At 52.6% G+C, this 24,007-nt stretch overlaps 1 protein-coding gene across 6 annotated transcripts in view; it reads right to left on the bottom strand.

Annotated features, from left to right (window-relative positions):
• Positions 1–1,444: 1,444 nt before the first annotated feature.
• The window catches only part of CLN6 (CLN6 transmembrane ER protein), a 47,481-nt gene continuing 24,918 nt past the window's right edge, over positions 1,445–24,007 (bottom strand). For 5 of the 6 annotated variants that reach the window (XM_077746562.1, XM_077746579.1, XM_077746552.1 and 2 more), the window contains exons 3-8: positions 11,946–12,060; positions 7,400–7,498; positions 6,171–6,359; positions 5,799–5,854; positions 4,920–5,042; positions 1,445–3,075 (exon numbers count right to left, since the gene is read on the bottom strand). In XM_077746562.1, coding sequence (XP_077602688.1) covers positions 2,805–3,075; positions 4,920–5,042; positions 5,799–5,854; positions 6,171–6,359; positions 7,400–7,498; positions 11,946–12,060 — 853 coding nt within the window. In that variant the 3' untranslated portion in view covers positions 1,445–2,804. The remainder of the gene's footprint in view (positions 3,076–4,919; positions 5,043–5,798; positions 5,855–6,170; positions 6,360–7,399; positions 7,499–11,945; positions 12,061–24,007) is intronic. The other variant, XM_077746597.1, reaches the window with a different exon arrangement.

Below are 24,007 nucleotides of genomic sequence, written 5' to 3'. Positions count from 1 at the left end.
CTTGTGGGGAGAAGTTAGGTGGGGCCTTGGAGGCCCGGGGGGGGCGCCCGCACAGAGCCGAGGCTGAGGCTGGCGGGGAGGCTTGCAGGGACCAGGCCCAAGCCCTCGCTCCTAATCACCCCATGTTTGGGAAGGGGCGCATCGGGGAGACCAGACCTTTTCCATCCGGGAAGCTCTATACTCAACAGGAGAAATAGGAACCCCATCCAGCACCACGCGGGGGCTGAGGTTTTGTTCACCTGAAGGGCCCCATCACCCGTTTTGGATTCAGCACGCAGAATGGGACACTTTGTATTTCCCTCTGCCATTCTCAGGCTGCCAGTCAGGGCCACACTTTGAGAACTACTGGCCTACAGTTAGCTAGAGGGAGTGAAGCCAGGTTGTACTTAAGTATTTCTGTCGGGGTGATTCCGACGGTTAAGCATCTGACTGTTGATACCAGCTCGGGTTGTGATCTCACAGTTCATGAGATCGAGCCCTGTGTCGGGCTCTGAGCTGATGGTGCCGAGACTGCTTGGGATTCTCTCTCCCTCTCTCTGCCTCCCCCCATAATAAAAACTTAAAAGGAAAAAAGTTATTTTTAGGGAAACATTTCCAGGAAACTGCCCAAAGAGATCTCTGTCAAGAGAGACCCAAAATTTCCAAGACTAATCATTTGCTGTGATTTCTTTTCCATTCTGAACATTCACTTTCATACCTAATTTTTTACTCATTTTTTGTTGTTTTAGTTTTTTTTAACATTTATTCATTTTTGAGAGAGAGAGTGCGAGTGGGGAAGGGGAAGAGAGAGAGGGAGACACGAGATCCAAAGCAGGCTCCAGGCTCTGAGCTGTCAGCACAGAGCCCAACACGGGGCTCGAACCCACTAGCGGTGAGATCATGACCTGAGCTGAAGTCGGACGCTCAACCACCCAGGCGCCCCTGTTGTTTTTTTTAAATCAAGGGCTCCCCAAGTGGTAGAAGCTTGAGGCCCCGCACGACCAGGCCTGTGCCTGCTCACGAGGCCTCCGGCAAGCCCCGCTGTGGAGAAGAGGCCAGGGACAGGGCTGGAAGGGACAGCGTCCTCGAGGCGCGGAAGGAACCAAATGTGATTGCTGGGTAAGCGGGGGTGCGGCCCACCATGGCGCACGCCTCTCCCGCCCGGCGCCACGCTTCCAGTACTTGGAGACAGTCGCCCCAGCCAGTCCCTGGTGGCTGTGTGCTGTGAGACCCCGAGGGAGTAAGTGACCTGCCCAAGGCCAGTGCCAGCCTCCGACAAGCCAGCTTCCCCACCTTCCCCCAAAGAGCACCCTCTGCTTCAGCCTCTGCACCAGCCGGGAGGCTGGCTGGGAGGCAGGCCTGGAGATGCCCTACTCTGGCACCCCACCCCCCGCAGCCCCCATTCTCCTCTGCAGAGAGCCAGGACTGATTGGGAGGAGGCCCTTCTTGCCCCCCACCCCCAGGATCCCACTGAGTGACACAGAAGGCCAACGCAAAGCGGCAGCGCCTGCCCTGAGCCAGACGGGGCCGCTGGCCGGCCAGTCCCTCCCCGCTCCAGGGGACTCCCCCCTGCCCTCGCAAAGCAAGCAGCAGCCACCCGCCAGGCTTGGCGCCACACTGGCCTTTATTAATCCCTCTCTCCACCCACCCGCCCAGGGACCGGGGGACCTCTAAGGGGGCTGCAGAGGGACCCCAACCTGAAAGGCAAATCGGAGGCACAGGGCTCCCTGAGGATACAGGAGAGGAGGCAGGGCCTGGGGAGAGACTCACTCGCTCACCGAGCCCGTGCTGGCTGCGAAATGGGGCTGTGGGGCCGCGTGGGCAGACCCGGCCCCAGTGCCTGGGGGAAGGTTGGGGGGGGGCTTCCTGCTGGGGAAGAAGCCTCCCTTTTCTGGGAGCAGGGCCACCAGCAGGAGACGCAGGCTGAGAGGAGGCCTCCAGGAGAGAGCCTCCAGCTCCCCGCGACCTCTCCCAAATGCCCCTCTAATGGGGCTCAGGGAATATTGCAAGTGTTTGAGAACTCAGCCTCCAGCTGCAGTTCAAATGCCCTGGTCAGGCTGACGGGAAGGGGCGCTGCAGTTCTGCTGGGGGGCAGGGATGGGCTTCTGGCAGAGGGAAATGGCTGCAGAGACCCCAGGATCAGGCTGGGGGGAGGCGAGAGGGCTGGCCTCCTGTTCTCCGGGAGTAGGGGGTGGGGGGCGCTCAACACTGTGTGAGCTGGGGTTGGGTGCGGTGTGCGGTGCGGGCGCCCTTCCTAGGGCAGCGGCGGGCAGCGACAGGGGAGAACCGCTCACAGGCCAGGGCTGCCCCCCGAGGGGCCTGCGGCCAGCCGCTGACACACTTGGGCCCGCGCTCCCGGCCGGCGCACGCGAGGCCCAGGGGACGGGTGTGCTTTCTCAACAGCACCCGGAAAGTGAACCAGCGGAACCTCTGCGAGCTGACCTTCGGGGTCAGGGCAGGTCTGAGGGGTGAGCCAGGAGGCAGGTGCCGAGCCCCGTCCCCTCCCTGCTGCTGCCCTACGCACTGGGGCTCTCCAGGACGGCGACCAGAAGACACCCCGGGAAGAGTCCGCTCGGGTGCGCAGGAAGGCGGGGCCCAGATTTCGGCCTGGACACTCTGCCTACAACTGCGTCCCGTTCTGAAAAGATCGAGGCCAGAGACACACCGGGTCCAAACAATCGGGTAGTGCAGCGACGCACTCTGCGCAAACCGACGCCCGTCCGTGCGCACGTGTGCAGGCAACCCTCCCCCCACACTCAGACGCTCGCTGCGGCCCATCTCACCCCCCACCCCCAGGCAGAGCACCGGTGGCTGGTGCCAGGGACTCAGTGTCGGCTGCTGACGTGGAGGGTGTAGAAGGCCCAGGGCTCGGGGACGTAGATGACGCCAGGGTACTTCTTCCTGAGGACGGGGTCATTCCACAGCCAGGCGACCCACAGGGCCACCAGCAGGAGGGTGAGCGCAAAGGAGCAGAAGAGGAAGAGCCCGTTGCTGTCCAGGAAGAGGCGCTTACGCTTCTGGTGCAGGACAAGGGCCAGCATGGCGAAGAAGGTGAAGATGAAGAGGATGAAGATCTGGCCCTCGGTGACCAGGTACCTGAGGAGGTCGGTGGGGATGGGGGGGAGAGTAAGGAGGGGCGAGAGGAGGCAGGCTGCAGCCCCCCCTGGATCCACATCTCAGGCTGCCCTCCCATTTGCTATTCTGAGCACAGCCCACCAGCGGCATATGTTGTTTTTTTTTAAATGTTGAGTTTGTTACCAAGGTTTAAATAACAGATTAGCTGCAAACGTGGATTTCGGGCCTATATTCCCGCGGGACAACCAGCGATCGGAGGATAAAGCCGCTATGCCCTTTGGAAAGTGCAGCTTCTGCAGTCTACACAGTCCCCGCCACTCACTGTTGCCCCGCTTGATGCCTGCTCCATGCAGTTCTGCTACCAGCTTGGTCCCTAGAGGCGTCTGAGTTTGGGGATGCAGTTGTAATCTACGGGCGTTGTCCTCACAGGCCCTGGGGGCTAGGACAGTCTCAGACCTCTCAGGGTTCTCTGCGGCTCCGGAGGCAGTACCGAGCACAGGGCCAGGGACTCAGGAACAGTTTGGGGGGGCTTCTGAGAGGCGGTGTGCTCCGCTCCCCTGCCTCAGGACAGAACCACAGCGCGGACCCACTCCACTCAAGGAATCACACAGCTCTGCGGCTCTGGGGCTACGTGGCCTTGGGGGGATTTACATGACATCCTGGGGCTCCTGTTTCCTTCCTTAGAAAGGGGGCATAAATGGCCCGTCTCCCGAGAGGTAAGAGAGCTGTGCATGTCTCTGGCTGCTCCCACAGGGGCTGGCTCGGCACTAACACAGCTGTGGGTGAGGACTGAGCAGGAAGCCCTCCCTGAGTTAAGCCACTCTCCCTCTTGCTGTGGTTGCCACCCATTTTTTAAAAAGCCTGTCCTCGGGGTGCCTGGGTGGCTCAGTCGGTTGAGCGCCCGACTTCGTCTCAGGTCATGATCTCACGGTTTGTGGGTTCAAGCCCCGCGTCGGGCTCTGTGCTGACAGCTCAGAGCCTGGAGCCTGTTTCAGATTCTGTGTCTCCCTCTCTCTCTGACCCTCCCCTGCTCACGCTGTCTCTCTCTGACTCTCAAAAATAAATAAAAAACATAAAAGCCTCAGGGGGCACCCTCTCGAAGGGGCGAGGACACACCCTGTGAGTGGCCTGCAGCTGGCCCTAGGGAAAAGCGGCTCTTTTCATTCTGACGCAAGCTTCCCATCAGGGAAGGGTCCTGTCCTTCCTACTACACCCACCCCACGATCCTCGATCCAGATCCGGTGGAACCTGTCCTTGGGGCAGAAGCGAGAGGAGGGGGAGGAGCCTGGCTGTGGCCTGAGTTCCCTGAAATGGGACTGGGGAGCTGCAAGGCACGAAGACACCAGGCAAGGAGCTCCTGAGGGATTGGACTCCCCCCGCCCCTTATCTGTCCTTGTCCCCTTCATCGTGCTTTATAGTTTATGAAGCCCCTTTCTAGATCCTCACCATCCCCTGAGAGGGAGACAAGCAGGTATTGTCCCCATTTCACAGAGGAGGAAACTTGAGGCCCACAGGGCTCTATGGGCTTGGTGTTAGAGGCAGATTCTGTCGGGTCCACGGTGGCATGGGGTTCTGGGAGGTAGGGTGGAGGGGCATGGGGTTCTGGGAGGTGGGGTGGAGGGGCATGGGGTTCTGGGAGGTAGGGTGGAGGGGCATGGGGTTCTGGGAGGTAGGGTGGAGGGGCATGGGGTTCTGGGAGGTAGGGTGGAGGGGCGTGAGGACGGAGAGGCCACACTCGGGCCTGGCTTCCTGGTAATCGAGAGGCGACTACAAAGCACGGTCACAGTCCCCTCTAGACAGAAGAGGAAGCAGGACCCCAGGAGAGTCACAGAGCAGGGCTGNCCCCCCCTCCCTGGTCCACTCACCAATAGTACAGGCCGCTGGGCACCACGAGGAGCAGGGCCGCCCCTGGGGCTGAACTCTGGGCTTTGGTGGGAGTGAAGCAACCGCTGAAGTACATGAAGATGATGAGGAAGAAGGGGACGTACCTGCGGGAGGGAGGCCGGTGCCTGTTTTAGTAAACAAGCTGGTTCTCTTGGCTGGGAGTCCGGCCTGTTCTAAACGGGCCCTGGAAACACGAGGGGCCTGGTGTGACAGGAGCCAGCCACGCCACTCAGGAGGGAGGCCACCGGGCCCCAGGCTTGCTGGCCGCCCCCCACTCCCCGCCAGACCCCTCGCCCTGGCCCTGGCCCCTCCTGTAAGGCCAGGGAGAACTGACGGCCGACTGGGGAAGGTGCGGACTCTCCCGCAGCTGCGCGCATCTTGGAGGTTTCCGCTGCCTTTGGGGTGAAGGCGGCCCTCCCAGGGGTTCGGGGGTTCGAGGAGCAGGACACAGACACCCCTCCGCCATCAGGTCCAGCCGGCCCTCCTCGGCTTCGTCCGACCTCCATTCCCAAAGACCGCGTCCTGACACGGTGGGGGTCCCCCTCGGTGCCCACCCGCACCCCAGCGCGGCGAGGGGGGAAGGGTTGGTCCGCGCCGCGCCCCTCCCCCCAGGCTCCGGCAGGGCCGGGCCGGGCAGGAACAGCCCCTCGCTGCCCTCTAGTGGCCGCCGCGGGCACTGCCGCGCTGGGACAGGGAGGGCCCAGAGTCCCGCGCCGCAGGCCTTTCCGGTCACCCTGCCTCACATCCAGAGGCTCGTCCAGTGTCCCTGAGGCCCCTGGCAGAGCAGGCCGGGCCCAGGGCCCCTGGGGGGACAGCTGGGCTGTTGCTGTCCTCCAGGCTGAGACAGCCCCATCACTTACCACATGGAGTGGCCCAGGTACTCGTCGTAGTAGTAGAGCAGCTCAAAGGAGTCGATCTGAGGAGAGCAGGGCACGGCAGGTGAGAGCGGCAGGGGCCTCCGGAAGGGTGCTGGGGCCCCCGCAGCCCACCCTTCCCCAGGCCTCCCCCGGAAGCCCTCTACTCCAAGGGGGCCTAGGTGGGAGCCAGTGAATGTGCCACTTCCTAAAGTGTCACGAGCATCCCAGCTTGGCGGGTACGGTGCCCTCACCGAGCAGAATGCCTTTAGCAGGTCGGGCACAGTGATGGGTGGGGGCGATCTCTTTGGCCTCCAGGAGAGCCTGTGGCCACAGGGCTTTACATGCACGGGGCCGGGGAAAGGGAGGCGGCCTCACCAGTGTCTCCGGCTTGAGATTCTTGATGATGGGGTTCTCACGGACAGACAGGTGGTGCTGGTAGCCGCTGAAGAGCAAGCGGTGGTTCACGGAGTCGCCCACCAGGTGGATGCTGGCACCCATGACAAAGGTGATGATGCTGACGTAGATCATGGAGCGCGGCAGGGTGCGGGGGGACCGCTCGATGAGCTGAAGTCAGAGGGGAGGCCTGACTCGGCCTCCACCGCAATAGGCCACACCCCTCCGGGCCCTCCCTCACCCTTCGGGTGGGATGGATACGGCCAGCTAGCTGAAAAGTCACTTAGAAAGTGACATCAGCAGGCCAGCCCAGCCTCCATTGTCTCATATGATCCCTGTTAGCCCAGCATGAGCTGGGAAACTGCACCTCCTTTTCCCAGAGAGGAAACAGACTCAGAGGGACTAGCTCAGTGCCCAAGGTCACACACTAACCATGTGCTGGAGGCAACAGCTAGGCCTTCAACACAGGCATCCAGGCTCCAGGCCCTGGCCCTCTCCTGGGCCCTGGGTGTGTGCCTGGCTGGCTGGACTGGCTCAGCGGCCTGATCCTCTGATTTCGGAGCCACTGGTCCATGGCAAACACAAAGAAAATGTGAGGGATTGGGAGGGAGGGAGGACATTTTGAAACTAAATTATTTAACTTAAGAGTCCTCTGAATTCTGAGATTATACCCTTCGTACTTTTGGAGGTTAGAAACATCTTTCTCGAAACAAAATGATGGGGACAGTAGACGGCAATAATTGTTTTAAGAGTCCTTACTTGGACATGCAAAGCTAGCTCTGTGCTCCCAGTGACATCTCAAGGTCAGGGATCTCCAGGCTAGAGTACAGGTCACCTCCATTGCTGCCATTCCTGCCACCTGGACCCTGCCTGCCTGCCCAACTGTCCTTGACTTCACCAAAGGCAGCCACCTCAGTCGCGCCTTCTGCCTCAGTCTCCCCAAATGGATTTGGTTTCCCAAGCATGGCCGTGTCTTCAGGCCTTATGGCCCGACCTCTGCTTCCACATCACCCCCTGACACACGAGGCTGAGGCCCAAATCAAACACCCCTCCTTGGGGAGGCCTTCTCCATCCTTCCAGCACAGCCTTCATCCCCCCAGACTCAGGCAGGGTAGGCCTGCTTCCATGACTCCTGGGGCTTGGCCCCAGCTCCCTGCTAGGGGAGGAAGAAATGAGGGGGGGAAGGCAGGGCGGGGGGCCTGGGACCGCACCTTGAGCAGGAGGAAGGGCGTGATGATGTTGTAGGCCATGTGGAAGTAGTCCCCCACGCTGGGCTTGTTGAGCGGAAACCATTCGAGAGGGAACACCAGCTGGGGGAGCAAGGGGAGACTGGTGTTCACACAGGCAGAGCACCACTGGCCCTCGGGGAGTCAGCCCCCACCTCCTCCACACACCCCTAACTCTTTCTGCGAAGAGAAACTGAGTCCCAGAGGAGGTAAATGGACTTGTTCCCGGGTACACAAGCAGATGCAAACCCAGGGCCTGACTCTGCGCCCCTCTCCCAGTGGGTACTAAATAAATGTCCCCGGGGACTGGTCTGGGAGCTGGAGGCTACTTTGGGACTTGGTGGTGCCTCAAACCTTCTGGGGGCCCTGGGCTTGGTTTCCCCGCGTGCAACACGAGAGATGTGGCCCAGGGAGAACCATCTTAGGGGTCTGGCACTTTTCTGGCTGATGAAAAGATCTCTGGGCCACTAGGCCCCACGCTCTATGCACTGAGCAGATGGACTGCGGACAGACTGCTTCCAGATTAGGTCAGAAGTTTATGTTAGGAAACAAAGGAGAAAATACGTGAGTTCTACCAAGAAAAAGAAACTTCAGTTCTTTCTTCCCTCTGTTCCCTGAGACAGGAGGCAGGCTCCTCCGCCTGCCGTGCCCTGTGTCCTGCTGGTCTACCCCAGTGAGGCCTGGCCTTGTCAGGGTCCGTGAAAACCCCTGGGGGAGGTCGAAACATGACACGACCCCCCAGATTGTCCTTCCAGCATCTGTCGATTGAGAATAAAGGCAGTGACCACAAATGTCAATCAAAAACTTAAATGTTTTATCTCTGTTAATTCAGCAGTGCCATGTTGGTTAAAACTAGCCTGCACATATAAAACCCCAGGAGACAGGTCTCTCTGTTCCTCTCTTTCTCTCTCATTCAGTGTGCATCTCTAGATCTTCATTTATATCAAGATGTACATGCTGGATATATGTACCACGTCTTCTTTATCCATTTATTTCTTTAGTCATTTATTGATGGATACTTGGGCTGCTTCCATACTTTGGCTGCTGAAAATAATGCTGCCATGCACATGGGGTGCATGTATCTCTTTGAATTGGTGTTTTCATTTTCTTTGGGTAAATACCCAGTAAGGGAATTATTGGGTCATATGGTAGTTTCTATTTTTAATTTTTTGAGGAACCTCCATACCGGTTTCCACAGTGGCTGCACCAATTTGCCTTCCCACCAACACCGCACGAGGGTTAGGTTTTCACCACCAACACATTACTCAGCCATAAAAAGAATCTTCCCATTTGCAACATGGATGGACCTAGAGGGTATTATGCTAAGTGAAATAAGCCAGAGAAAGATAAATGCCATATGGTTTCACTTATATGTGAAATCTAAAAAACAAACGAACCAACAAACACGGAAACAGAATCATAAACACAGAGAACAAACAGGTGACTGCCAGAGGGGAGGATGTTAAGGGATGAGCAAACTAGGTGGAGGGGATTAGGAGGTACAAACTTCCAGTTACGGAGTGAATAAGTCATGGGGATGAAAAGTACAGCATAAGGAGTATAGTCAATAATACTGTAAAAATGTGGTATGGTGACTACCTTCAGAGTGGTGAGCATGGCATAACATATAGAATTGTCAAATCACTATGTTGTACACCTTAAACTAACGTAAAATTGTACTTCAACTATACTTCAGTTTCTTATTCTTTTAATATTTTATTTTTTAGAGATGAGGAGGGGCAGAGAACAAGAGGGAGACAGAGGACTCAAAGCCAGCTCTGCACTAAGAGTGAAGAGCCCAGTGTGGGCTCATGGACCGTGAGATTGTGACTGGAGCCAAAGTGAGACGCTTAACTGACTGAGCCACGCAGGCACCCCTATACTTCAGTTTCTTAAAAAAAGATCCATAGCATGGCTGAAATACTCTGTGATAGCAAAACAGCAGAATTGGGCCGACTCTTCAACTAAATAGGATGAGCTGAATACATTATAACATCTTTACTATGGCAGGTGAAGTAGTGAAGTAGCCGTTATCAGAAATGATACCTTGTGGGGCGCCTGGGTGGCTTAGTCGGTTAAGCGTCCGACTTTCGCTTGGGTCATGATCTCGCGGTTCGTGGGTTCAAGCCCCGCGTCGGGCTCTGTGCTGACTGCCAGATCAGAGCCTGGAGCCTGTTTCAGTCTGTGACTCCCTCTCTCTCTGACCCTCCCCTGCTCACGCTGTCTCTCTCTCTCTCTCTCTCTCTCCTAGAAATAAATAAAACATTAAAAAAAAAAATCTTTAAAAAAAAAAAAAGAAATGATACCTTGTATGTGCTGACACAGCCATGATAGATTCTAAGGTAAAGCAAGCAAGCTGTAGAACAAGGCATAAAGTAAAATCTCATTTGGGTTAGAGAGGGGGAAAAAGAGCATATATACATTTGCATGAGCAAAGAAAGGAGTAGGTGGCTGTGTCCCAAACCATCAGGGGTGGGATTGGAAAGGGAGAATCCAGCACTTCTTCATATGCCTGGGTAGTAGTCGACTTGTTACAACTACTACATACTACTTTTATAACTTGTACGAGTTTGTTTTTTGTTAGTAGAAATTTGGGACTGTCATACCTACATTTCAAAAGCTCTAGCATATATACGAGCTTTTCAAATATCTACTCTCCTAACAAGCCCACTTAGGTTGCCGGGCAGGCTGGGGAAGTGGTTTGCCCTGCGGGAGACCCTCATGGCCTGTTGTGGCCAAGTCCTAATGAGCGAGGAGAGCCATGAGCCTGTTCCTGGCCTCTTTCCCCCTCCCCCAAATCGGCCCCCGATATGTGGGGCCTTCTTTCCGGAAGGGGGATCAGAGCAGCCAGGCCAGCCATCCTTCTTACAAATGAGACCATCAAAGCCCAAAAGACAATGACTTGCCTAAGGTCACCCACAAACCTGATCAGGAACCCTGACTCAGTCTCTTTTCTTTCTCCCACACTTCAAAAACCACATGTAAGCCCTACAGTGAGTCTGCCCAAAGGAGGGACAGCCTCCACCACCAACCCGCTCCAAAAGTGCTGCCAGAATAGCTTTTCTTACTCCCATTCAGGTCTCTGATCCCATGTGTATGAGATGTTAAGACTGTCACTGACTTGCGTATCACTTCTACACCAGCACGCTCCTTCAAAGTCCCAGGTGGCTCTCAAGTATCCACGATTCTTATTCAATGGCCAGATAACGTTCTCTGCCGGATACAGAGAGTTGATTTACCCGGTCCCTATGCTGGACACTAAAGTCACGTCCAAGGTAAGCAACACTGCAGGGAACACCTTGGGGTAGAGAGGCTGTTGGCTTCTTGCGGATTGCATCTTCAGGGCAGATTCTTGGGAGGGGTCTTACTGGGTCAGGAGGGAAGAGCACATTAGGGTCCTGGATATACACAAGACAGGAAGGGGGTGGGCCCTGGGGCCAGAGTGCCGGCACACAGATGCGGGCTCTTCTACCTGCTTTGCGGGTGGCCCTGAGCCAGTTGCTTGCCCTCTCTACCCTCAAGTCTTCCCAACTATGAAATCGAGATTAATGAGTGTTGAGGTGAGGATCAAATGAGTTTAAACACTTCGTGGGTTTAGAACAGAGTAAGCACTCAGTGTACGTTAACCACTATTTCTACCTTAATGTTATTATTATTAATTCAATAAAAGTGCAGACGGTAGGCACTATTCTAGGTGCCTAGTTATCATCTTGACAAACTGCTTTCCTAGAGGACTTTGCTCTGGGGCACCTGGCTGGCTCAGGAAGGAGCATGTGACTCTTGATCGCCCGGTCATGGGTTCGAAGCCCATCATGGATGTAGAGACGACTAAAAACATAAATAAATAAAACTCAAAAGGACTTTGCTGATCTGCATTATCACTGGCATATGCAAGGTGTCAGTTTCAGCACTGGATATTGTTATTTTTACCACCTATAGGCAAAAACTAACAACTTGATGCAAGGTGGCACATCACTCAATTTTTCATTCTGTTATCTGTCTGTCTATTTGCTTATCACAAGCCAGAAGTTTCGGCACTTGTCCAGTATTCATCTCTGTAGAGGCCACCATCGCACACGATGCAAGAGGTAGCCCTGGAGGGAAAGGGATGGTTTGACAAGATAGCACTGAACATTACCCGAGGCTCAGAGCCCTGCAAAATCAGCCTATACTCTTTATCTACAGAAAAATAATATGCCAAGGCTGTGGAGATGCTCTTTCTTTCCTATACCCAGTTGTATGGCTTGGTGATTTGGTTAAGCCCGGGTATGGGATGGCGGGGTGGCGGAGGGGCATGGTATCACTGTTTAGGGCCACCACTTCCCCTGTGAGAGTCAGGGCACAATACGACTATTCAGGCCCCAGAACCCCACTCGCTGGCACAGTCATGAGCTAAAGGACATGAAAGCGTCCAGCCCTATTCCTGCGGTTGACTGGTAGGGGCGGTAACTGGTCCAAGGTCACTCGGCTATGTCATGCCACCCTTTGTCCTCACTGCTGGTAGGGGCTCTGTCCACAGCTTCACACTCACCATGGCAATGGGGCGGCCAAAGTCCAGAACCCAGTTCTGTAGCGTGAAGTAGAACCAGAGGTCAAGGTGGAAGGGGGCTGTGCTGGCAGCTTCATCAGCCTTGACGGAGCTGTGCCTGATGGAAGGAAGAAGACAGCAGGGGGTCAGCTCTTCTCTCCACCCATGGGAATCTTCCCCCTGAGATGAGCCACAGAGAGGTCTGGGGATTTGAGGGCAGGAGGGTTAATTTCTAGGAAAAGAGTTTTACTGGAAACATTGACTCTCAGGCCAAGGGGGATGTGTCCTGGGAATGGATTCCGCTTTCTTGGAAGCTTAGCTTCTCTGTGATTCAGGAAGGAAACTGCTAAACAGGTATTCTAACCATTGGGTATTCTCACCTATAGAATGATGGGGAAATCTAATGGGACAAAGGATGCAAATGTAGGAAAATATGAATCATGATGATGGATGGCAATAGCGAACCTTTACTGAACACTTACTATATTCCAGGCATTTCATAGCTGTTTGCATGCATCATCTCATTTAATGCTTTTTCTCTTCATGGAACCCATTGAGGTTGGAATATTACCCCCATTTTGCAAGTGGAAAAAACTGAGGTCAAAGATGTTAAGTAACTTGCCCAAAGTTACACAGCCAAATATTTGAGCCTAAATGATTAGGCCCCAGAGCTTGTATTTTTAATCTCTCTGCTATCATCATGTGTGCAGTGATTGGGCCACCAGATGGGCATGTGACCTGAGCTGGACCAATCACAGCCTTCTAGGGAGATCAGCCTCTTAGACCATAGATTCAGATCAACAGACTCTTTCCCTCCTTCTTGAACCAGGAGGAGGTAAGAATAGGGCTCCTGGTGTCCCTCTTCTCACTAATCCACAGTGAACGCACCCATCAGGGACAAGCTGAGGCAAGAGACATGGCAAGAAGTAGAATATCATCTGACAATGTATCTTTCGATGCCTGTCCCTCCTGCAAAGTCATTAGCCAACTGTTTTTCACTGATGAGCTGAAGTTCAAGGGCCAGTGCATATGCCACTTCTTCCAGGAAGGCTTCCTTAATGAAGTTTCTTCCCAAAGACCCACCAGCTCTACTACAGGGAGTGCCTCCTCACTGTCTAGCCATGACCTCACGGGCCTGGAGTTTTGCTCTTCTCTAGACCCTCAAGGTGGGTGACTTTTAAGGTTCACTTCAACTCACCCACTACCGCCATCAGAGTCCAAATCCTCCCTGACACTACTTGCACACCTCTGGTGACAAACAGCCTGCTACTTCTTAAGATGAGTGAGGTGTGAGTTTTACTTCTCTATTTGTGCCAAGAACAGGAGCTGGGTGAATGGCCCAATGTTACCCAGTGTTCTCGGCTCAGTTCCTGGCTGATGCTTAGTGATTCCTGGTTGATTTTAAATGATCTTGATTACCAGTGACTCATTGCTTTTACTGGCAGACATTAGCTTAGAGGTGTCCTGAGGGTTTTCCTCTTCCCAGTGCTACTATGGCTTCCATAACTTTCTGGGATCCTTTTCAGGCAATTCTAAGAATGGTCCACAGTGGGCTGGTAGAGTAACCCGGAGGCAGAGGGACAGCCTCCTGGGAGATCTCATCAACCTCTAGTGGCAGGCAAGACTGGTGCGGTGGGCCTTTCTTGGGTCAACTAAGCCTTCCCGTCTCTTCTACTGAGACCCACTGAGACTATTCTGAGTGCCCCACCATTTCCTGAGTGCTGAGCGTGGGTTGTGTTAGGAGCTTCACCTGCACCACCTCACTGAATCCTCACAGCAGCACCAGGAGGTCATTCCCCTCTTGTGTTATAGGTGAGGATACTGAGGCCTACAGGGCTTAAGCGCTTGGCCACGATCACCCGTGTTGTATGGGGCTACAGCAACTATTCCTTTTGTCAGCCTATTTCCCACTCCATGCTTCTTCTAATAGGAGATGGGGTTTCCTTGGTCACAGGGAGGGCCAATGACTGAAGGCACCCTGGTGGGACATTTCTAATTAGAGCTGGTGGAAACAGTCCCTTCCCTTCTGGCACCGGGATGCTAAGGATGCAAGTCCAGGGCTGCGTGTGGCTAAGGGGCCAGCCTTAAAGGACAGCCAGGTGGGAATGAAGCGGAGAGGAACAGGGGAAAGAGGAGGGGAAAGGCCCTGAGAGTTCTAGGCAACCTGAAGCTAAAGGTTTGGCCACATGAGCCAGTATATTCCTTATTGCTAAGGGTGCTGCCGTTCATTCGGACTTTATGTCACTCGTAACCCAGGAGTCCTGAACAGTATAAATTCAAATCTGTGCCTATATGAATTCAAGATCTGTGCTCTAAATAGTTTGCTATTCTGTTTCTATTATAATAAACTATGTGACATATGAGGAGGTCAAGACAGAGAGGGCTCAGTAAGGCCTGGAACAGTGTGCCAAGCCTGCATGAAGGAAGAGAGCCAGGAAGCATGGATGGGTGGATTTAAGTAGGCAGAAAAGCAGCAGGAGAGTGGGATCAAAGGCCTGGAGGTGGAAGTGAGAAAGGGATTGTAGGGAGTTGACTGCTTGGCTTATTGGTGAAGAGGAAGAGAAGGGAGGGACTGGTGGTGTTTTAGACTGGGCAGCTATTCAGAAACTATCTGAGATGGGGGCGCCTGGGTGGCTTAGTCGGTTAAGCGTTCGACTTTCACTTAGGTCATGATCTCGCGGTTCGTGGGTTTGAGCCCCGCGTCGGGCTCTGTGCTGACTGCCAGCTCAGAGCCTGGAGCCTGTTTCAGAGTCTGTGTCTCCCTCTCTCTCTGACCCTCCCCTGCTCACGCTGTCTCTCTCTCTGTCTCTCTCCTAGAAATAAATAAAACATTAAAAAAAAAAAAAAGAAACTATCTGAGATGGGTCTGAGGTGAGGGACTGGCTTAGAGGTCCCACCTGCCCTTCCCCTTAGTGACTATCAGTCAAGGCCTCAAAAAGCAGATGGTGAGAAACTCCAGGCTTGAAGAACTTGATGGAAGAAAGAGGATAACAGCCTTCGGTGTTTTATTCCGGAAACTTCCAGACTGTGCGAAGAGTAGGATGTTTGGTACAGAGAAGAAAGGTATTTTGAAAGCCCAGGGAAGCACTTAAGTATGGGTCTTTATAAGTTGCGGATACCTAGCACATACTAGGGGCTCAGTAATTATTTCCTCCTCTACCCAAGGGGGTACCTCAGTTAATGGAAATCCCTATCATTAGTCCAGCCTGGCTTGGTGGGGCAGGAAAAACAAAGGGCAGATATAGGGCACTCAACTTGGGAATCAAGATTGGTCAGCATCTGATGGTTTTCTTCCGTTGGGACTCTGCCCACAGGAGGCAGATCACGGAGAGTGAAAGCATCCTCTCCCCCAGTCCTTGTCCTGGGGATGAGCAACCCCAAGCCTGTCCCAAGTTCCTAACTCCACGGACTTCACAAACTGAGCCCCTGGCCTGTACCAACTCTACATCTCAGTCATCAGAAGCTGCTGCTGAGAACACTGGTAAAAGCACAATGGCAAGTAACCCAAGACAAGGATGGCTTTTTCTCTCCTCCACAGCTTTACAAGTCTACCATATGGGGGAATTGATACCATGACAGTTGGGAAACACATAATATACAGTTGAAATATTCAAAGCAGTCACCATCTGCAGGACTGCCTGGCAGAAAAGGAAGGACTCAGCCATGGAGGAGTCAAGCACGAACCCATACATGGGAACTATATAGAGGGATTGATTTACCATAAAGAATGGTAAAATACCCGACGTGATAGAAAGTTCGAATAAAAAATGAAAAAATGAAAAAATGAAGGCAAGTAATAAGAGGGGGGAAAAAGGAAGGCAATTAGAAACCCCAGGAAAAACAAAAGCAATATAAGAAAGCATATGGTACTGGTAAACATTCCTTGGCTTTGTAGGGAATAATGATCACATGGCTAAACTAATAAAAACACTGTATACTGATTTTTCAGAGCTTAGAAGCCATTCACACACAAGACGTGAAGACAATAATAGCTGAAAAACAGCAGGTAAATACCATTAACCTTGAGAACATGAAAGTAAAACTATAGAGGAAAGGAGTTAGGGAAAGGGTAAGAAAAACTAAACATTAGGGTAGAGGACTAATATTCTCCTTTGAAAAAGGAAGCAAGAGATACTGCCTACAGTTGCCCAAAAAAGAAATAACGGTGTATGCATGTTCCCTAAGGCTACAAAGGTAACAAAGAGAAAAACTAAGAGTAGTTTAAAAACTAAGAAAAGATGAAAAGAACCATCTTGCGAATATGGGAAAGTGTAAGTGAGCCAAATCATAACAGGAAGTCGGGAAACATTATCTCAGAAGCTACAATTTATAAACCAAGAAGTAGCAGTTTTAAGAATATAGACTTTAGAGGGGTGCCTGGGTGGCTCAGTTGGTTAAGCATTCGACTTTGGCTCAAATCACGATCTCGCTGTTTGTAAGTTCGAGCCCTGCGTCGGGCTCTGTGCTGACAGTGAGGAGCCTCAAGCCTGCTTCGGATTCTGTGTTTCTCTCTCTCTCTCTGTCCCTCCCTCACTCATGCTCTCTCTCAAAAATAAATAAAACATTAAAAAAAAAAAGAATATAGACTTTGGAGAACACCTGGGTTCATATCCCAGCTTTGCCATTAAATAGATTTTGAGCAAGTTACTCAACCTCTCTTAGGCCTCAATGTTCTCATCTATAAAACGAGTGATAATAGTAGATCCTATCTCGAGAGTTGCGGTTGAATTCTTACATGCAAAACTTTAGAGCAGGACCTGGTCTGTGGAAAGTGTTACACAGTATTTGTTAATATCATTTAAAAATATGAATTTAGGGGCCCCTGGGTGGCTCAGTCAGTTAAGTGTCCTACTTCAGCTCAGGTCATGATCTCACAGTCAGTGTGTTGGAGCCCCACGTTGGGCTCTGTGCTGACAGCTCAGAGCCTGGAGCCTGCCTCGGATTCTGTGTCTCCCTCTCTCTCTGCTCCTCCCCTGCTCACTCTCTGTCTCTCAAAAATGAATAAATGTTAAAAAAAACTTTTCTTTAATAAATAAAATAAAAAATATGAATTTAATTCTAGTAGAAAGAGCTAAAAGAAGTTTGTCTCTGGTTGAAGGGAAGGTGGGACAGAGAACCACTGATTTTTACCCCTAAGTCTTCCTGTGCTATTTAGCGAGGTTGACTGCAATACAAAAACTGTCAACAGAGCAGGTGGAAGCTGGAATGGGCTACCTTGAAAGGTAGTGAACACCGTGTCATTAGAGGTGTGTAAGCAAAGCACGGATGCAGCAGAGGAAATCCAAGCATCTTAGGAAATGGACAGGATGATTGTACCTACCGTCCTAAACAACTATGATACTGAAAATGGTCCTAGAGGTACCCTAGGAGGGTGGCAGCGATACCCTGGAAGTGAGTCAGCCTTCATGCCATCCCCAGGGAGCGCCCTGGCTGGTAGTGAGCTCCTCGGGAATAAAGAGGAACAGTACCACCCAGCAGCCAAAGTGGAATGGTAGGAGCAGAAGCCCTAGGTTTAGACCCTGGTTCTTGCCACAAATAACAGTCTGATACTCGCACATTGTTCTACCTGGACTTCCACAGTTCAGGGTGGTCAAAGACCCCCGACTTGGAAGGGGATCCAGAACAGAGACGACCCTCAGTAGCAGGAGAAAGGGCTGCCCTCAGCCAAGTCTCTCAGATTTCTCCCCTCATCCCAAATCATACCACAAACTTCCTAAAATTGACTTCTGAGCACACTACTGCTCAAACACTTTCCATGGCTCCCCTGTGCTTACAGAATAAAGGCTGCATTCTTAACCTGCCACTTAGGGCAGGAAGTAGGGTGAGGCAAGTGAGGGCCCCCGGGGCCCAACATTTAAGCAGGCACAGAGTTGCGGGAGAGTGAACATCTCCTTAAGTTTCCTTCAATCGTGCAGTCTAGGCTTTCACTCTAGTCCCACCTTGCTGCTGGGGAAGGTCCTTCCCAACCAGTCCACATCTCTTGCCACTCTACACCAGAAAGCTCCGGCACCACTGCCCACCTGACTTGCCTCAAGCTTTCCTCCCTGAGTCACCTACTGAGAACTCTGACACCCAGCTCAAGTGCCACTGCCTCCACGACGCTCTCCGAGATGGCCTCTCAGCCCCTTCCGGACCGTGAGCCCCTCCTGGCCTCACCTGACCCCCCCCCCTCCCCCCCAGTGCCTGCCACAGCACTGGGCACAGCAGACATGCTTAATAAAGGCCTGCCCCACGCAAGGCGTGCTTCTGGCTTGTCGACAGAATGAAGGCAGAATGGAGGGAAAGACTAAATAGTGGTTTCCGTGCCTCTTCCTCTGCCCCTCCTGGTCTCAACTACATAAACCAGTAACGTCTTCCCTTTGGAGAGAGAAAGAAACGGCAAAAGAGTGAGAAAAGCCCTTCCTCCTTCCTTCTCCGGAGGGGAGCTTCCACATTTCCTGGTCGCTGGCATTTCCATTCTCGCGGTTTGGGGATAAGGAGTGAGCTTCCCGATTAATACCAGAATCCAAGTCCTATTAAGCTTAGAGGGACCCCGAGAACTTTGAGGTGGGGCCCGGGGAGTGCAGGTGAGCTGGGGACAAAGTGAGCGGACCTGTGGCCCGCTGTCCCCCACGTCAAGTTTCCTGGACCCCTCGAGAGCTCTCCCCAGAGGAGCGACGGTCCTCGAGCCGGCCCGGGCCCGGAGCGCCCCCAGGAAGAGAAAGGGAAGTNGCCCCCAGCGCGTGTGGCCCCGTGGGGGCTGGGTGTTGCTGGGGTCGCCGGCGAGGTCCGGGAGGGAAGCTTTGCCTAGGCTGGCTGAGGCCCGGATACTGGTCTGGGTCGGGTGGGGACCCGGGGAAAGACTCCCTGATCCAGATACCCCCCGGAGGAGGAGGCGAGGCGGGACTTCCCTGGTCCCTGGGGACAGGGACGGCGGGGGGCGGAGGGATGTCCTACCCAAATACGCTACGCGCCCATCATTTTCAGATGGAAGATGTCGCTCTAAAATGTCACTTCTGCGGTCCGTGACGCTAGGAATTAAACAATGGGCGGGATAAGAGGGTAATACGGAGAGGAGTAGCTAATTCTTTCCAAGTTGGGGTGGGGTCGGGTGAGTTGGTGCAGATTCCAATTCTGGATTTGTCACTCTCTTAGGCTCTGTGGCTTTGGAAAAGCCGCTTGTATTTTTGTTAAACGTGTATTTTGTTAAACGTGTATTTTAACTCCCTGCCGCGAGCAGTGCACTGTTCGGGCAGGAGTGTCTAGTAAGGTTTACATTTGGTGGCGGGAAGGGGACATTGGTAAATGGGGCGATGGGGAAAGTACTCAGTGTTGTGCACGCAGAGGCTTGGAGAGGTGCGGTCAGACCAGGCATCTGGTGACTTTGGACTTCTGAGCTGACAGTGAAGTCTGAGCAGGAGTCGGGGGGAACACGGCAAGTGGTTAAGTATTGGAGGCAGAGGGATCCGCCAGCCAGGAGGCTCAGCATCCGTTAAGAAGCTGGTGTTTGGAGAAACAGAAAGAAGTTCAGCGAAAGCAGCAGCGTGCACGATGGAAGAGCAAGAGGAGCTGGCCTGGAGAAGGGTGCAGATGAAGAGGGCCTTTATCCTGAAGGAAGGACAGGGTAGGAAGTGGCCCCATCATATGTGCATTTTAGTGTTAGGCATGTGGAGCACGTGGTGTACACGTGTTCTAGTGAGGGTCCTGCACAGCTAGGAGCCACCTTGGGGAGGAGAGATTTAACAACCTCAGTTGTATGGAAGGTATCATGGGTGTGACTTGGATGTCAGGGGTGAGAAGAGACTCTGGCCAGGTTCTGCAGCTGGATGGATGGTGGAGGCGCCCTCTGGGAAATGGGTTGGAGCAGGTTTAGGGTTAAGTGAGAATTCTTCCTTGGACATATGCTTTGATGTGGGTCGGGAAGGGTTAGTTCCCAGGCCAGACCTGGGAACAGGGTAGACTGACTTGTAAGTCAGGGGAATATAGATGACAATCAGGACCTAAGAGGCTGCCTGGGGAGACAGTGTCCCTATGAGAAGAAAGAACAAAGGGCAGAGCCTGAGAACAATCTGCAAGCCATGGCCTGGGTTTCAACCTGGTAGTGTTCCTAACTTGCTATGACACTTGGGTGAATTCTTCAACCGCTCCCAGCCTCAGTTTCCTCATCTGCAACAGGGAGAATCCTGCTGCATCTGCTGCATCAGGGGTGTGATCATCAGATAAGGTAGTGCATATGGAGCACTTGGCCCCGAGCCTGGCACTGGTGGGCTTGTTCTTTTCTGTAGTCTGCCCCAGGACCTCCTGTGTCCTGCATGACCTGAGGGGTCCAAGCTATGCCTATTTCAGTCCCATTTTCCTTCTTTTCTGCTGGGAGACTTTTACTGAGTTTTTAATCCTTCTCGTTTTGCTCTGAGCCCATGTCCTATCTTGGCTGTGACTGGTACCTGCCCCGGGGTCATTTTCCATCAGCCCCATGCTGGGCTCCAGCAGCCACAGGCCACACCCCGGTGCCCACCGCAGGCCCAGTAAAGGGCAGGTTGGTTTTATAGCTTTTCTTCTCTCATTTGCTCCTCACCTGGAGCAAAGGTGGTGGTGTCCCTATTTTGCAGCAGAGAGAGCCAGTGTCCTGAGTGGAAGTAGCATCCCCAGGGTCAGCCAATGACGATGCTCAGACTGGATCCCAGATTTAATTTTGGTGAGTCTGATCTTCCTCTTACAGATTGATCTATGTATATGCCAGCTCTGACCCCAATCTCTTATTCTCTGCTGGCTTTGCAGGCCTGCAGGGCTTCAAAGGAAGGAGCATGAAGTGCCTGTGATATAATATCAGTTTAATAACACCCAGGGTTGGGCTTCCAGCTATTAGAGGATGAGGCTGTAGGAAGCTTCTGTGGCCCATTTAATCCTCAATCCCTTAAATACTAACAAATCTACCTCCCATGTGGAGCCGGCAGCTGCCCTGAGTGGAAGGGAGCCCAGGCTGATGGGGGCGGGGGAGGCAGGCCTTCCTGAATGAACATGATGATCCCCCCTCCCCAGCCTGCAGGGATTATCAGTCCTTCTCTTTCCTGTCCCACCAGGACTCTTTAAGAACATCATCTTCATGTGCTCTCAAATTGCATGGACATTTGGGGGACGGGGGCAGAGCAAAGTTGGCATCAACCCTTGGGCACTGAGTGGCACATATTTCGAAGGATCTTGCTTCCAACTCTCTGGAGACATGGTTCCTGCACCCAGGAAGGGCGGATGGTCTCAGCCCTCTGAGCTGCCATTCCATCGAGACGTTATCACAAGGAGCTTTCTAGCTGGGAAGGTCCTTTGGGATTATCCAGTCCCGTGGCTTCAACTTTTACATAGCAGACGTTTTCACTCTTTTTCAATTATTGCCACATCAGATACTCTCTGACACGTCACCTAAGATCCCCTCAGCCACACCTAAGTCTTCCAGGTGCTTGCCACCTGCTTCATTCCAGCACAAGCCACTGTGCCCACACCCCCTCTGAACTTCTGGCCTCGGAAGTACAGGAGTGTTGGACACTCCATGGGGTGAACCTTTGACTAACAAGAGATGGGGGTTGGCAGAGAAATCTTTGCTTCCTCTTTCTGGATGACCCGTCCTAAGCTTCACAGAGCCTCTTTAGAGAAGGTCCCACATGGTCTAGCAGAGGTGACGCTCATGGTGGCCAGCTCAGCAAAGCTCTCTGTCCTCATCTGTCTCACCCCCTTCTCCTCACTGCTCCTTCCCTGGCTGCATCTGCTCACAGAGTGGCAGCACACACACCCTGCCTTGAGCTCTGCTTCTAGGGAACCTGGGCTAAGGCACTATCTGGCAAGGGTGCTCAGGGTAGAAAGCAGATACAAGTGGGGCCACTTGGAGTGAAGAGAAACAGGGCCCCGGGTGCCATCCCTTTTCCCCGATACAGTTTCCAAGGTGATGACCCAGGCACCTTGACAGGGCTCCCTGGCAAGCCTTGGATCTCATCTATTTCTGTCACTCAGCAGCTAGGGCAACTCAAGTCTAAAGTCACACAGCAAGTTAGAAGCAAAGGCAGACCAGCATCTGGTGTCCGCGCTCAAAGCCAGCACTCTTTCTTTTAAGTCCATTTAAGAATTTCTGAGGGGGCGCCTGGGTGGCCCAGTCTGTTAAGCTTCCCACTCTTCGTTTCCGCTTAGGTCATACTCTTCCAGTTCGTGGGTTTGAGCCCCACATCAGGCTCTGTCCCGGCTGCAGGGGAACCTGCTTGGGATTCTCGCTCTCTCACTCTCTGCCCATCCCCTGCTTGTGCTCTCTTTCTCAAAATAAGTAAATACACATTTAAAAAATGGTTTCAGAATTATTAGCCCTGAACTCTGTGTTGTCGAACTTTGAAATTGAACCACCTACATGAATGTTACAGAGACCAGAGCTATTAGTCTTTAGAAAATCTTGGCTTTCCTTCTTCTTTCTTTTTTTTTTAAGTTAAAAAATATGTTTAAAGTAATCTCCCTGCCCAACATGGGGCTCTAATTCATGACCCCGAGATTAAGAATCACTTGCTCCACCAACTGAGCCAGTCAATACCCTGAATATTTTGACTTTTCAATGTATCTTCATAGGCCTGATCCTTTGAAAGTAGGCAAGGGGCACCTAGGCGGCTTCGTTGGTTAAGCATCTGATTTCAGCTCAGGTCATGATCTTATAGCTTGTGAGTTTGAGCCCTGTGTTGGGCTGTCTCTCTCTCTCTCTGCCCCTTCCTCACTTGTGCCGTCTCTCTCTTTCTCTCTCTTAAAAATAAATAAAAGACATTAAAAAATAAAAAGTAGGTGAACCATTCCCCAAGTGGACAGCATGCTGCCGAAAGTGAGGGCTTTGAAGAGAGAAGGCTTAGGTAGGATCTGGCCCCTTCTGGATGGATTCAGGGCTGGGTGATCCTGGAATAGCCACCCAAGCTCTTTGAATGTCGGTTTCTTCACCTGCAGAATGGGGATGATGGCCACAGCTGCCTTCCACAGTCTTCAGGAGGCCCAGCGAAGGTGGTGGAAGATGGACAACTTGTGATAATCATGCTGGTGGCAAGAACTGTGTTTCCTGGGTGGGGAGCTCTGGGAAGGCGATGCTTAAATCCAGAGGCAGCGCTAAGACTAGAAGCTCAGTCATCTGAAGGACTTCTGGGCCCTCTTGAGCCCCACCAGGGAGTTCAGTATCCTGTTCCACCTCTTAGGAAGGACCTGAATTCCTTTCTGGGCTTTGAACCAGTGGACTCCCAAGCAGAAACCACCATGTAAGCTCAGTTCTAGAAGCCTGAAGCAGTCCCTTCTGCACGGGCTCTGAATGAACAATGCCACTGGAAATTCTTTTGAGGCCCACTGGCCTGCCTGCAAAACGAGTCTGAGATCAAATGCAAGTAAGTTTCTCTAGTCTCAGGTTTTACTGAGAGAAACATGATAGCTTCAAGTCACATAATTTTTTAAATTTTTATTTATTTATTTAAAATATTTATTATCTTTTGGGTGCTTGGGTGGCTCAGTTGGTTAAAGGTCTGACTCTTGACTTTGGCTTGGGTCATGATCTCATGGTTCATGAGTTCTAACCCCACATTAGGCTCTGCACTGACAGGGATTCTCTGTCTCCCCCTCTCTCTCTGCCCCTTGCCCACTTGCTCTCTCTCTCTCTCTCTAAGATAAATAAATGAACATAAAAAAATTTATCTTAGAGAGACAGCATGAGTGGGGAAGGGGCAGAAAGAGAGAGAGAGTGAGAGAGACAAAATCTGAAGTAGATTCTGTGCTGTCAGCCCAGAGCCCAACACGGGGCTCAAACCCACAAATGGTGAGGTCGTGACCTGAGCCAAAGTCAGATGCTCAACTGACTGAGCCACCCAGGTGCCCTCATACAATTTTTAAAATCACTTTTTTTTTTTTTAATTTTTTTAATGTTTTGTTTATTTCTAGGAGAGAGAGAGAGAGACAGCGTGAGCAGGGGAGGGGCAGAGAGAGAGGGAAACACAGACTCTGAAATAGGCCCCAGGCTCTGAGCTGGCAGTCAGCACAGAGCCCGACGCGGGGCTCGAACCCACGAAACGTGAGATCATGACCTAAGCGAAAGT

Source organism: Crocuta crocuta, unplaced genomic scaffold, assembly GCF_008692635.1.
Source record: "Crocuta crocuta isolate KB4526 unplaced genomic scaffold, BGI_CrCroc_1.0 scaffold130, whole genome shotgun sequence".
Lineage (NCBI taxonomy): Eukaryota > Metazoa > Chordata > Mammalia > Carnivora > Hyaenidae > Crocuta > Crocuta crocuta.
Note: the sequence above shows the minus strand (reverse complement) of the source record. Positions and strands in the feature narration are given on the sequence as shown.